General features: G+C 42.7%; 1 protein-coding gene across 1 annotated transcript in view; it reads right to left on the reverse strand.

The window, feature by feature from the left end:
* SATB2 (SATB homeobox 2) overlaps positions 1–12,920 on the reverse strand; it is a 172,502-nt gene that overhangs the window by 77,978 nt on the left and 81,604 nt on the right. The window contains exon 6 of the mRNA XM_036320855.1: positions 5,930–6,032. Within this exon, the coding sequence (XP_036176748.1) occupies positions 5,930–6,032 (103 nt within the window). The remainder of the gene's footprint in view (positions 1–5,929; positions 6,033–12,920) is intronic.

Here is a 12,920-nt window from a genome sequence, read left to right on the forward strand (position 1 = left end):
TTCAGATAGGAAGCATACATGATGGATGGATGCGTGAGTGGATGGATGGATGGATGGATGGATGGATGGATGGATGGATGGATGGGTGAGTGGATGGATGGATGGATGGATGGATGGATGGATGGATGGAAGGAGGAAGCCAGGAAAGCAGATATTCTATCCTTTTTAAGCATGTATTTTAAATGGCTTATAAATAGTATAAATATAAGCAGATAGCAAATTTGTTTCTTTTAATCTACAAACGACTTGTTGACAAACAATTATTTTACTTCTTAAATATTTATGAATAAACATATTCAGGCTAAAGAAGCAGCTACCTGGAATAAGTAAGGAATGAGCCCACATCTGAGCTAGGGTCCACGGCATTTTCCGTGCGCCATTCTTCCACATGCCGACCCTCCCAAGAAGCTTCTAGTAGGGAGGCCAGGGAGGGTACGGGGACTAGTGAACAGTCGCCCGTGCTCAGCGGGGATTGTCACAGTGAAACTGTGCAAGCTCTTCCAAGTGTTGGAAAACCAGTAAGATAAAAAGTGGTTGACTGTGAAAGTGATGTTTCTATTTCCAGGAATCCAATGTTGGTATGAAACTCAAGGGCCTGATGCTGGCATTACTGTCAGCAAGGTACAGTATAAGCAGGGAACAAACTTCCTTGCCAACACCTGGATTTAGAGCCAAAGCCGAAAGCACGTTTCTTTCACAACGAGGAGGAAGAACAAGGTAGACAACAGTAAGTGGCTTGTACCTCCCGAGAGCCCACACCAGCAGGGGCAGCAGTCCCGGCCGCTGATTAAAGGCACTGTCCTGACCACCGACACCACCGTGGCGAAGCGAGGGCCGCCTCACGGGGCCAGGTCAGAGGACACTGATTCCTCTATGCAACTTGAAGGCACCACTTTGTAAATGACACAATCATTTTGGGGTACAAGAGGTGCTTTAAATGTGGTAACATTATATCATTTCAGCTATAATGATCATAATTACTTATTTCTTTTAATCACAACCCACTTAACCACTTTAGTACAGAGGACTAGTTCAAGGAGTTTAATTTCCATTCAACATCTAATCTTTGTGTTTACTGAAACCCTTCCCGGGCTTTGTTTACTGTCTGCGCGCTGGCCTGGACGTTTGATCTTGCAGGACTAGATCAGACAGCGTCAGATAAAATACTGATTACTAGAATAAACCAGGCTTGGGGAAGGAACTCTGATTTTTAACATCCTCGTTGCTCCCAGCTTTTTAATATTTTGCTAAATAAACTCAAATAAACAAATAGAATTAAGACAACTAGCAATCAGAGGGTTCTTGAGCAATGACTGAGAAGAAGAAAGTGATGGGCATAATTTTGCTTTTTGAACAAACTATGGGGTTTGGTTAGGTCCATGCATTCTAGTGGTATTATTTATGACACAAATAATTTCACGATATGCACTAGTATCCATGTGAACTTGCGATGACCCCTTAATTCTGTGACATATTAAATACTTGAGCTCGACCTCACCAGAGACAATAGTTCACTTGGTGTTTGGTGCCAAGTGCAAAACACTTTAGATATAAAATTATTTTTTAACTTGTTAATTTTTAATTAGGAAAGATTTAAAATACAAGAGTCCTTCTTTGTTGTCACTATCTTATTCTTATAAAATCCCCTGCATGAGTAGACTGCCATAAAAGTATCGTTGCTAATGGTATGGCCCTCATAATTCCACTTAGTTTCATAAAAATGGTGGGGAAAGTTTCTGCCTAAAAGTAAGTAACACAAAAGAAGAATTAGGTTAAAAATAAGTTTTTTATTAAAATGTATAGAACAGCCCTAGCTGGTTTGGCTCAGTGGATAGAGCATTGGCCTGAGGACTGAAGGGTCCTGGGTTCGATTCTGGTCAAGGGATCTGTTGTGGGATCAATCCCTGGCCTTTGTCAGGGCGGATGCAGGAGGTAACCAATCGATGGGTCTCTTTCGATGTTTTTGTCTCTCCCCCTCCCTTTCACTCTCTCTAAAAATCAATGGAAAAATATCCTCAGGTGAGGATTAACCAAAAATAAAATGTATAGAACCTATGAAAGAAAAATTGACAGAGTAAATCCTACATAATCCCACGAATTCTTGAAAATAATGTGATGGCATGAACATCTTTAGGTCTTTGTGGACTATCCTTGTATCTAACACTAAAACTCCTCCACATTAAACAACTGTTAATATTGCCCTTTTTTGTTCTTTTACACAACATGCACGCTTCTTTCCTTATACTTTGAAGCTTACTGCTCTACATTGTAAAATGTAGGCCAGAAGCAATTATAGTATGAGATGAACAGCAATAAAAAAAAATGCCGTCTAAACAATCTACTACCCCATTCACCCACTTCATTTCTTCATGGGATGTAGGCTCATAGTTCTGGACCTTAAAACCAGAGTATACACACTGTCTTCCCATCCACCATGAATGAACACTAACGTTAACTCAAATATGTCTGTGTCAACCATGATCGTCTTTGAAATTAAAGGAAAAAGGTAAACAGAATGTGCTCTGCTATGATCTCTGGGGAAAATAAAGTTAACAGGCTAACCCAAACCAACTTAGGTCTTTTTAAAAAATAAGTGTAAATAGTTTAGCTTTAAGAACAACAAATTCAAAAAATGCACATTAAAATGTTTACTTCAAAATCTAGACAATTCCATTTGTATATAGTTTTTACATCTGTTTTTAATGATATCAAGTTATTGATTGTTCATTTTTCTCATATTTATTTAAGCATTAACTATAGAACTTGCAATCTGATCTTTTTTTTTAATCCTACCAGTAGACTTTTATTTTTGCCAGGTTTTAGTCATATTTACTTTGATCTTTCCGAGTATATAATTATTTTACTGTTTATTTATTTCTATGAGAAGAGAAAAAAAAAATTTGACCTAGGAGATCTATATGTGGCAATTTGTAACAGAATCACATGGCTTATGTTTAGGAAATCATGGTTTTGATTAAGAAGCAACCATTTAGTTCCCACTGTTTTATTAAAACAGACATTAGCAGATAATAGGAAACATATTTGACAATGCAGCCAACCTTCAGTTTGGGACATCAGTGAGTTAGCGTGAGATTTCCTTCCACGCTATCAGCCATGGGACACGTAACTAGGTAACTGTGGGCTGAAAGCGAGGAGGGAGGGGTGGTGGGGAGGAAGCCCAGAAGGAGGGAGAACTGACTTCTCAGCTCTCAGGAAGAGCCCCAAGGTGGAATTCTGGGTTTGCTACTACTCATTTCCTTCTTTTTATTTATTTATTTTTTTTCATTTTGAAAATGGATGGACACAAACAGAAATCTTACACACAAAATCATTACTTTCTCGTGAGAACTGGATTCTATGAGAGAGGATCCCCCACAGCAACATCTATTCGGAGCATAAAGCTCCTAGCCAATGAACCGTGTCTGTATAGGTCCAACACGTGCTTTTCTCTGGGGGTCGAGAGTTAATAAAACACTCTTCTCGGGTGTGGATTTTCTGCGCACCCTCCTACCTGCCGAGAATGCTTTGTTTTCCCTCCCACCCCCTGGGCTGATGCATCAACACCACTTGAACTGTTTTACGGCAGCTTGTGTTTACTTCACACATACCTTAACCTTCCCTGTTCTCCTCCTACCGACACACACGCTCGCATACACACGCTTTCCGCAGGAATGACTAGCTCCATCTCCCTGAACAGCATGTGTACACAGCGTCTGGCAGCCTCTTCAGGTATGTGGATCCTTGACCCCTGATTGAAATCAAGGTCTCAGTCTGCTTTTACGGCACTTAAACAATTTAACTGTGCATTTACTATCTTGAAAAGAAAGAGGAAAAAAAAACCTGGATTGCTAAGGAAAGCAAGAGAAAAGTAGAAGCCGTAAGGGTTAAGGTGTGTGTGCACAGATTCACACAGACACACGCACTCTCTGTAGTGGCCATCCTGAAACACTAGACTGAAGGGTTTCCAGTCTTTCTGAATCTGGGCTTACACTCCAGACGACTAAAGGAGGACACGCTCTTCCGTTCTCTCGTAACAGCGAGCAAATGGGATTCCACAAGTGACCTTGGAGCTGCGAGATTCTGTTGATTTTTAACCGAAGAGGGTATGTTCAAGCACTTGAACCATCTTATGCTAAAAGAAAAACTTGGAGACAGCACTTACAGAAAAGAAACCCTTCTGAACCATGCAATCATGTCTTGCGGCGAGGAGTTGTTCATCGCATCCTGTACAAGAGTTAATACTAATAATATTCTAAAGCAAGTGCCTGAGCCAGAATCTAGAAGGTCCTAGGAATTTGAGAATAGGTTGAAAAGAAAGAGATCTGAACTCAATCTCCAGTGGATTTCGTTTCTTTTGGGAGTTCAACATTTGACATTTTTATAAGTTGTATATTTAGCATAAAATGCTCTCATTCCTTTGTAATAAAAAATGTGCCTCCAAAGGCAACCTAGTAAACTAACTCCCAAATGTTCAACAACCAGCAAGCACCCCTTCCACACTCTGAACCCCGAGAGGAACCAGCTGTAGTACAACGAGTAAATCCATCCTTCACTGTCACCTACTACCCACCACCATGCCATTGGCCCTCAATGGGGCAGTGAACTGACAACAAGGCTACGAGAACCTACAATGAAATGTGATGGATGAGATCATAACTATGCAAAATATGGGCTGAAATACCTGTGAACATCAACCTATTATGTTACCAAAAATTCCCCAAGTGCCCTCAGTGGCCAGCAGCATTTGAATTGAACAGCATTTGAACTGGGGTGAGAACAACGTAATTTTTCCAACATTGACATATGTGCAAAGGCCAAATATCACAGATATAGTTAAAGGACTGGATGGTCTAAATCGCACGACATTTATTATATAAGAGAGCTGTATATTCAGGACCAGACATAATTTCACATGTAAGACATTACTAGTAGTACAACTACTGCTATTAATTATTGTTATAGTAGGAGAGCTAATAATTAAGAGATTGCTTTGTGCTAGTATTAACTTATTAATACTAGCTAGCCAGCAACTTAGATACTTTTATCACTGCAACTTTCAGATAAGGAAACTGAGTCTTGGTGAAGTTAAGAAATGTGTTTGAGCTCACACAGCTAGCAAATGGAAGATAATGATTTGAACACAAGTCCCTTTGCTTTAACCATGGATGGCTCTAGAATTGTCTCTGAATACACACAACAGCAAAACTCCATTTCTGACTCCAAAATTCCTGGGACCACAACAATCCTTCTAATATGTAATTGCTACTTCAACTACAAGTGCTGATTTAACCTAGAATGACTGCTTTTAAACTTTCATTACTATATAAGTGGAAATGATTCATTGATTAGCTTTTAAATAAGCATGCCTATGTGAAACCATTTCGAAATATTTTGAAAGATCTCAACCCCCACAAGCATCTCTTGTGAAAACTATAAACCTCATATATTATGCTAAGAATTTTACTTTTAGCTCTAGTGGGTTTGGCTCAGTGGATAGACCACTGGCCTGCGAACTGAAGGGTCCTGGGTTTGATTCTGGTCAAGGGCATATACCTTGGTTTCAGGCCCCGATGGGGGAGCATATGGGAGAAAACCAATCAATGTATCTCTCTCACATCAATGTTTCTCTCTCTGTCTCTCCCCCTCCCTTCCACTCTGTCTAAAAACCAATGGAAAAAATCTATCTTTGGGTGAGAATTAACAAAACAGAACAACAACAAAAAAGAATTTTACTTTTAGTTCTAATACCATCTTAGTTTTAAGGAAGTCAATTTGGATCTCTAGATGGAAATATTAAGAATATTATCTTTATTAAAAATTACATAAAATTTTATTTTAAAAGTATACCTAAAATTAGTATAAATTCCAAAGACTCAACAACTCATTAGCCTAAGAAACTAAAGATAAGCTTCAAAAATAAAAAGCTTACCTTTAATCTTCTTGTACTTCTTATACCATCGCCCAAACTCCTGGCACTTGGTTGCTGACACGTTGGCATAATATGTGCTATTTACAATGGATGAAATCATACTCTGTAAAGAAAAAAAAACACACAGTTATTTTTCATAAATGTGAGGACTCCCTTTTAGGGACAAAAAAGGGCACATGATCGCCCTCACCAATCTCCTTTGTCTTTTAAATTGGAAGGGCTCACCCTCCTGCAAACTAAACTATTAAACACTAAATATGATTACCTAGCCCTAGCTGGTGTGGCTCAGTGGATAGAGTGTTGGCCTGTGGACTGAAGGGTCCTAGGTTCGATTCTGTCAAGGGGACATGCCTGGGTTGTGGGCTCGATCCCCAATAGGGGGCATGCAGGAGGCAGCCGATCAATGATTCTCTATCATCATTGATGTTTCTGTCTCTCTCTCCCTCTCCCTTCCTTTCTGAAATTAGTAAAAATATATTAACCAACAAAAAAGGCATGATTACCTAAATGTACTACCCCTTTAACGAATACGTGTTAAAGTATAAGGGACAACGTCAAAGATGGATGGGCAGGCCACACACGGCAGATGCCCAGGGAGAGAACAGTTGTGATTTAGGAACCAGAGCACCAGGTGAGACCCGAAGCCGCAGCCTCCGTCACCCAATAATGCCTTTCAGATGCGCCTGTTCCCTCTCCAACTGCAGCGAGCGCAGAGAGCCAAGAGCCAGGGAACATCCGTGCTGCACGCTGCAGAACAACGTTTAGGGAAATAAGTTAAATTAATATAATTTATAGAAACGTGTGATTAGCACTGGTGTGAAAATTCACCCAATGAAAAAATTAACAGTGCTATTTTGGAGCCAGGGAAACTAAGCCTAACACTTGTACTATGTGTCAACCAAAAATGAATCCAAGCTAAGCCTTTCTGAGTCCCTCCCACTGGATTCCTCTCCTCCTCCTCCTCCTCCTCCGCGACTGTGGTAGCAAGAGAAGGGGAACATAACCCATTTACCACTGAGAAACGAAAATGGTGATCACACACCTTAAATTTTCTACAGCTATGTTTTCAGGCAATATACCATGTCCGGGCTAGCGTTGGTGGCAAACAGTAACTTACACCTCAATGAGTGTGATAGGACAGGCGTGTGTTTTATAAATAGGTTTTATTGCTGCTTCTGTCTAAAAACGAATGGACATAAACAATGCAGGAGCTCTGAAGGTTTTATATCCTGCCTTGGACTCATCTTTCTCTAAAACGGGCCCCCCAGATACAAAGCAGCTGAGCGAAACCTTAGCGCGTCTCGTGGCGCTGCTGCAGAGGAGCTGATGAGAGGGAGCACGGCACCTTCTTCACCAGGAGGCTCCAGCGCCAGCAGCGTCCTGCACAGCCGCCCATTGGAAACCACGCCCTCTGCTAGCCCACAAGCTCCCTCTCTCCAATCAGTGTGCCCTAACTCAATTCCCAGAAACCCCTTTGGCCCTTTCGCCAGAGCAGATGGCCACCCTCCCCCGGTCGCTGATCTCTAAGTGACAGCTCTGCTCTCCAAGGGGAAATAAGGAGAACTCTCAACTCAGGATCTGAGCGCAGCCCTCGGAGCGCCAAGAGCCAGGAGCGCCTGAGTGTGTTGCCGAACGTTCGGGCCTCGCCCGCTGCCCTGGAACATCTGTGGGACCCGAACCTTCTGAGGGGGGCCTGCTGTGTATACTATTAACAAAGCGGGGAGGAGTCTCGTCCTAGCTGGGCCAGTGCCCTCTGGCTGAGCTGTTCTCTGTGTCCTGGTCTGAGATACCCGGACCTGGGATGAAGTGACTGTATCTGTTTCCATTTTCTCTTCCTCCCTCATGTCTACCACAGTGCTGATGTGGGGTAGCTGAGTCACTGGAATATAAGAGATGAAAAGGGACAGCGATGAAATTTTAAAATGCCAAAGTGAAATGTCATAATAACGGAAGATTTAACGTGAAAGCTGCCTAGGAGTAGAGGCACCGCCACCTTGGTGGCTGTGAGCCATGGCAAGTGGACTGGTCATCTCGGAGGCTGTCTGTAGGGATGCTATCCCCCCGAAAGGCCCCGGCTACACAGCCACGCAGGAGTCAGCACTAAGCCTTTGCTGCAAATGATTTCACATCCAGAGCGAAGGTGAGCTCAGAAGCACCAGCACCTGTCTTCTCAAAAATGCCTTTCAGATGGGTCCCCTTTCCTGCTGCAATAGAAAGACTGAGGTGGGGAGTGCCTCAGGCCCTGCCCGGAGCTCAACTCCTCCGCCCTAGGACAGGCCACAACCCCGATCACTCGGGCCTCACACCGTCCACATGTCCACGTGTCCACATTCCCTGCCTTTCATGCTTTGTCTTTGCTCCACAGGCACCTTCCCTGACACAGCCCAACGCCAGCGTCAACCCAGGTGGAAAGGAGATGAACACCTGGCTTTCTATGGCTCTGTCACCAGGTCCTCTGCTGGGGGCACATTCACACTCAATTAAAAAGGAGGTGGCTACCGAGACTCAGCCAGATCTGTTCTCTTCCCCAGAGCACTATACATTGGTTTTCATCTTTACTGATCGAAGAACAAAAAATAAACTGAGCCAAGGAACTATGGGTAGTAAGTGAAGAGAGCTTCCTAGCTAATGGGAATATTTAGTCACTGGAAAGATCTCTTCCAATTTGTGGCAAATTTTATTCCTACTAGTTCTCTACAGGTCTTTACACATAGTTGACACTCGGAGAAGTCTTACTGATATAAGGTTGTATAATCCCCCAGAGAGCTTTAAAGACAGAAGAGGTACATCTTGGGGATGTGTTAGATGCAAGGTCATGTTATGCCCTATTACTTCAGTTTCAAACATGGACATGCCCTAACCCTACATTAGACTGTTACATTCTCATAGCCCGAGTCTGAATTACTAGGCCTCACTAGAATATTCTGGATGCATACTACAAGGTCAACTTCATGCTAATGTCAACTTAGTTTTTAAAAATCAAAACTTGACTCCTTATAAACAACACTGCAAGGGGCTAAGGCAGACGCAGCACATGCGGCCTTGACAGGGAAGCACGCTCTCCAGAGGGTGGGCACAGCGAACCTGGGTTTGCCACGTGTCACCGTTCTCCACCACATGTTTTACACCTTTACCGTCCCTGAAGCTGAGACGCATCTTACATCAGGAGCATGTTAGACCTGATGAGATAGTTGCTGCAAAATGGAATGAGTAATGATTAAAAGCTCCCCCACCTACTACCCTGCCAAAAAGATCTAATTTCCATTTACTGCTTTTTCAAAGACGTATATAATTCTGCAGTTTCCGTTGCTCTTTTATGTTTTCCAGTCATTCTCGAGCAACCATAGAACTTTTAGCATCCCCACACCTTCCTGATAAATGAACAGGAAAGATCTCTTCCAATCCAGAATGCAACCAAACCCTGAGTGTCCAAGTCAATATAACGCCATGCTGATACACGTCAAAAAGATAAGTGCACTGTTATGTGTTGGCTAACCAAAGGGCTGTGCTTTATGGAGGGTTATATTAAAGTAACTGTGCATATACTGAGCTCATTTCTTCTTTTTTAAAAAAAATATGTTTTTATTGATTTCAGAGAGGAAGGGAGGTGGAGACAGAGATAGAAACATCAATGATGAGAGAAAATCATTGATTGGATGCCCACTGCACCCCACACCAGGGGCTGAGCCTGCACCCTTGCCTGGAATCAAACCTGGGACCTTTTAGTTCGCAAGACTACGCTCCTCCCACTGAGCCATACTGGCTAGGGCTGAGCTCATTTCATGTTGCATGGAGCAGGCTATAAGAAAGAATGGGAGGACACACATACAATGGGAAATCAAGGCAGCCCCTCAGACACTTGGTCACAGCCAGGAACATCACATGGACAGGGATACACCACAGCTACTTTATGGGAAAATATTATGTGTTAAAATAAATAGGAAGGCTTAATATGTCCTGCCAACTACAGAAATGTTCTGGAAGTTCCAGACTTCTTTGTAATTAATCATGAGATTATAAATATGAAGACTGTAGATGGGGCATATAATCAAAGTGTCCTCATTTGCAGTCACTCTGACACATCATTTGCCACTAATATTTGCAAGTTTTAAGGGGTTTTTATATAAAAGGAGGTATTTGAGAAATTGAAATATACCAGAGCTAGCTACTCCAAAGTTTACTAGCTCATTTGAATTTGCTCCACGCCAAATTGCAAAAGCATATCATAATACTGCTAATAGTACTTACAAGAGCTAAGTAGACTGCCTTATCTAAAAAGAAATTTTGTTTTAGGTTCCTCAGACAAATGTTAACTACATTCATGTGTGTTTTTGACTAGTCAGAGAACAGATGTCACCTGTGATTAGAACTAAGGTTCCAATTTTCAAATTGAGGACACGAACCTCAGAATGTAGCATCTTGTCCAAAGTCAAAAAACAATGGGTAACCCCACAAAGAGACACCACTACCAGGCCCCACTGTGTCATGGGTCTCTTAAGAAGGGAAGCGAATGAATGAAAGGAAGGACGTATTCCCCATCACCTCCATCTGCCAGCACACACTCAACACTGGACACTGCAATCAATTCTTTAGACAAAGCAGGGAACAAGGTGACAGAAAGTAAAACAACGGTGTGACCTCAGGCCCCTTCTATGAGCGGATTAAGTTTTGAGTCAGAGAAAACTAAGGAATCAAACTTAATAGGAAAAGCAAAACAATAACCATGAACTAAGATGATCTGTACAAGACACTTAGAAAAATCTGAGGATCCCCTCTCCCTCCCCCAAAAGAGAAAGATACAAGAATAGTCTATTCTTCACTACCTTCCCCGTGGCTCGGTGAGATTTGTTTGAACAGGAACGTTATAATAAGAGTAGCCAACTTGCAGACACATAATACGGTTGCTCTAAAAAAGAACATTTTAAAAGCAAAGTGGATGGTTAGACGTTCTGCCAGTGCAAATGTCCTGTTTAGCAAAAAGAGTGTGAGAGTAAGGGAGAAGCCGGCATCTCCGGCCTCTTGGCCCACGCTAACCTGGAGGACAGCATGACGCAGGCAATAACTAATGCATGCATTCCTTGCTCATTTTTGACTTTTTCGTGCTGCCATTCGGCAGCCTCCCACCATGGCTTTCCAGCCCTTTCTGAGCTACGTGATCCGTGATCCGAGTGGAAAACTGTTACCATCGGCGCTGAAAGAACCACTTACTCCAGGCTTTGGGGCATAAGAAGCCTCCATGGGAGAGTTTCCCTCCGAAATAACCGCGGAGACACTTGAGTATCGAATGGTGGCCCCTCCTCTGGGGGCCTGGGGTGCGGACACCTGCCTTGGAAGGGTGTCAGGATTCGGGGAGATGATGCGTGAAAAAGTGCTAACACAAGATGTGGGATCAATGGATGCCGGCTCTCTCCCCTCCGTGCAATCACTTCACATGGACCCTCCATCACCCACTCAGGCGTTCTTTCAAGCTGCCAGAGCCTCCGTCAACCTGAGCTCATGAGGTTGGGCCTCGAACTAAAACAACTTCACATGAAAATAACAACTGAGAGCTGGTTACAAGACAGGGTGCATCCTCACTTCATACGCGAATTTAAGATTCAATTAAACAGACAATTGGCAACTGGTTAGCACAAGACTGGCCCAGAAGTTATCATCTGCTTGTCTGTAGGTGAGACACGATCAACTGGTTTTCTTCTCCTGACCCAACTGGCTGCCTGATTTCACCGCCCGATTATGTTGGCATATGGTACATGTAAGTTAGTCCTTTAATGATCCCCAAATGGACTCTGTTTGCCAGGGGTAACAGAAATAATTATCTTACAGCCTCTTTCTAAAGAAGACTAGCAATGCTATTCCACCATCATACTGGAAATCTAGTGTTCGCAGTTCAGTAACTTTGGTCAGTCATTTTATTCCATGAATACTTGACAGTAAAACCGCAACTAGGGACATGGGACAGAGCTTTGAAAACATATCTGCATGCTTGAAATAAGCCAACACACAAGGACAATTATTCTATGACCTTACTTTTATGAGGTGCCAAAATAAGCACATTCACAGAGACAGGAGCTAGAAGAGGGGTCCCAGGGGCTGAGGAGGAGAGGGGACGGGGGATTATAACTTCATGGACATAGACTTTCTCTGTGGGATGATGAAAAGTGTGGAAACAGATGGGAGTGATGGTTGCACAACACTGAATTAATTAATGACACTCAATTGTAAATTTAAAAATGGTTTAAAATATAAACTTCATGTTATATGTATTTTATCACACAAAAAAATTTAAGCATATCTAGAGTCACAGAGAGCATGGTTGGGGAGAGGGGGCGGGCAAAGGGACATTGGAAGGTGCATTCATTCACAGATTGTTTGTTCTTTCAATGCAATTTTCATCAACAAGATGGTCTTTTCAGCCATTCCCTTTGGCCATCCTAACCTATGAGGCCGACAAGGCAGGGACTGTGAGCTCTCCTTATTTCAATGGATCAAAACCCTGAGGCCTGGGGTTTTATCATTTAACTCTCCCTCAATTAATTATAAATAAGCCACAGAGATGTGTTCATCTGCCCTTGCATGGACTTCCCACTCTTCCATGTCCGGGGTGCTCTTCTGAACTGCAGCCCACTGGGAAGTTCAGGAAAGGCTGTATTAGCCACTGAGTCATTCCTTTATGCAACTGCCAAATTTGAGTGAGGAAAGAAAGATCTAAAATGGTTTAGTTTGGGGGTAATAAGGAAGAATTATTTAAAAACAGGAGATCACGGTTTGATTCCCAGTCAGGGCACATGCCCAGGTTGGGAGCTCAATCCCCAATGTAGGGCGTGCAGGAGGCAGCCAATCAATCATTGATGTTTCTCTCTCTCTCTCTCTCTCTCTCTCTCTCTCTCTCTCTCTCTCTCTCCCCCTCTCTCTCCCCCCCTTCCCCTCTGAAATCAATAAAAATATATTTAAAAAAAATAAAGCTAGACATCTTTTACTCATGAGTGGAGTC

Source organism: Myotis myotis, unplaced genomic scaffold (assembly GCF_014108235.1).
Source record: "Myotis myotis isolate mMyoMyo1 unplaced genomic scaffold, mMyoMyo1.p scaffold_m19_p_8, whole genome shotgun sequence".
Taxonomy (NCBI): domain Eukaryota; kingdom Metazoa; phylum Chordata; class Mammalia; order Chiroptera; family Vespertilionidae; genus Myotis; species Myotis myotis.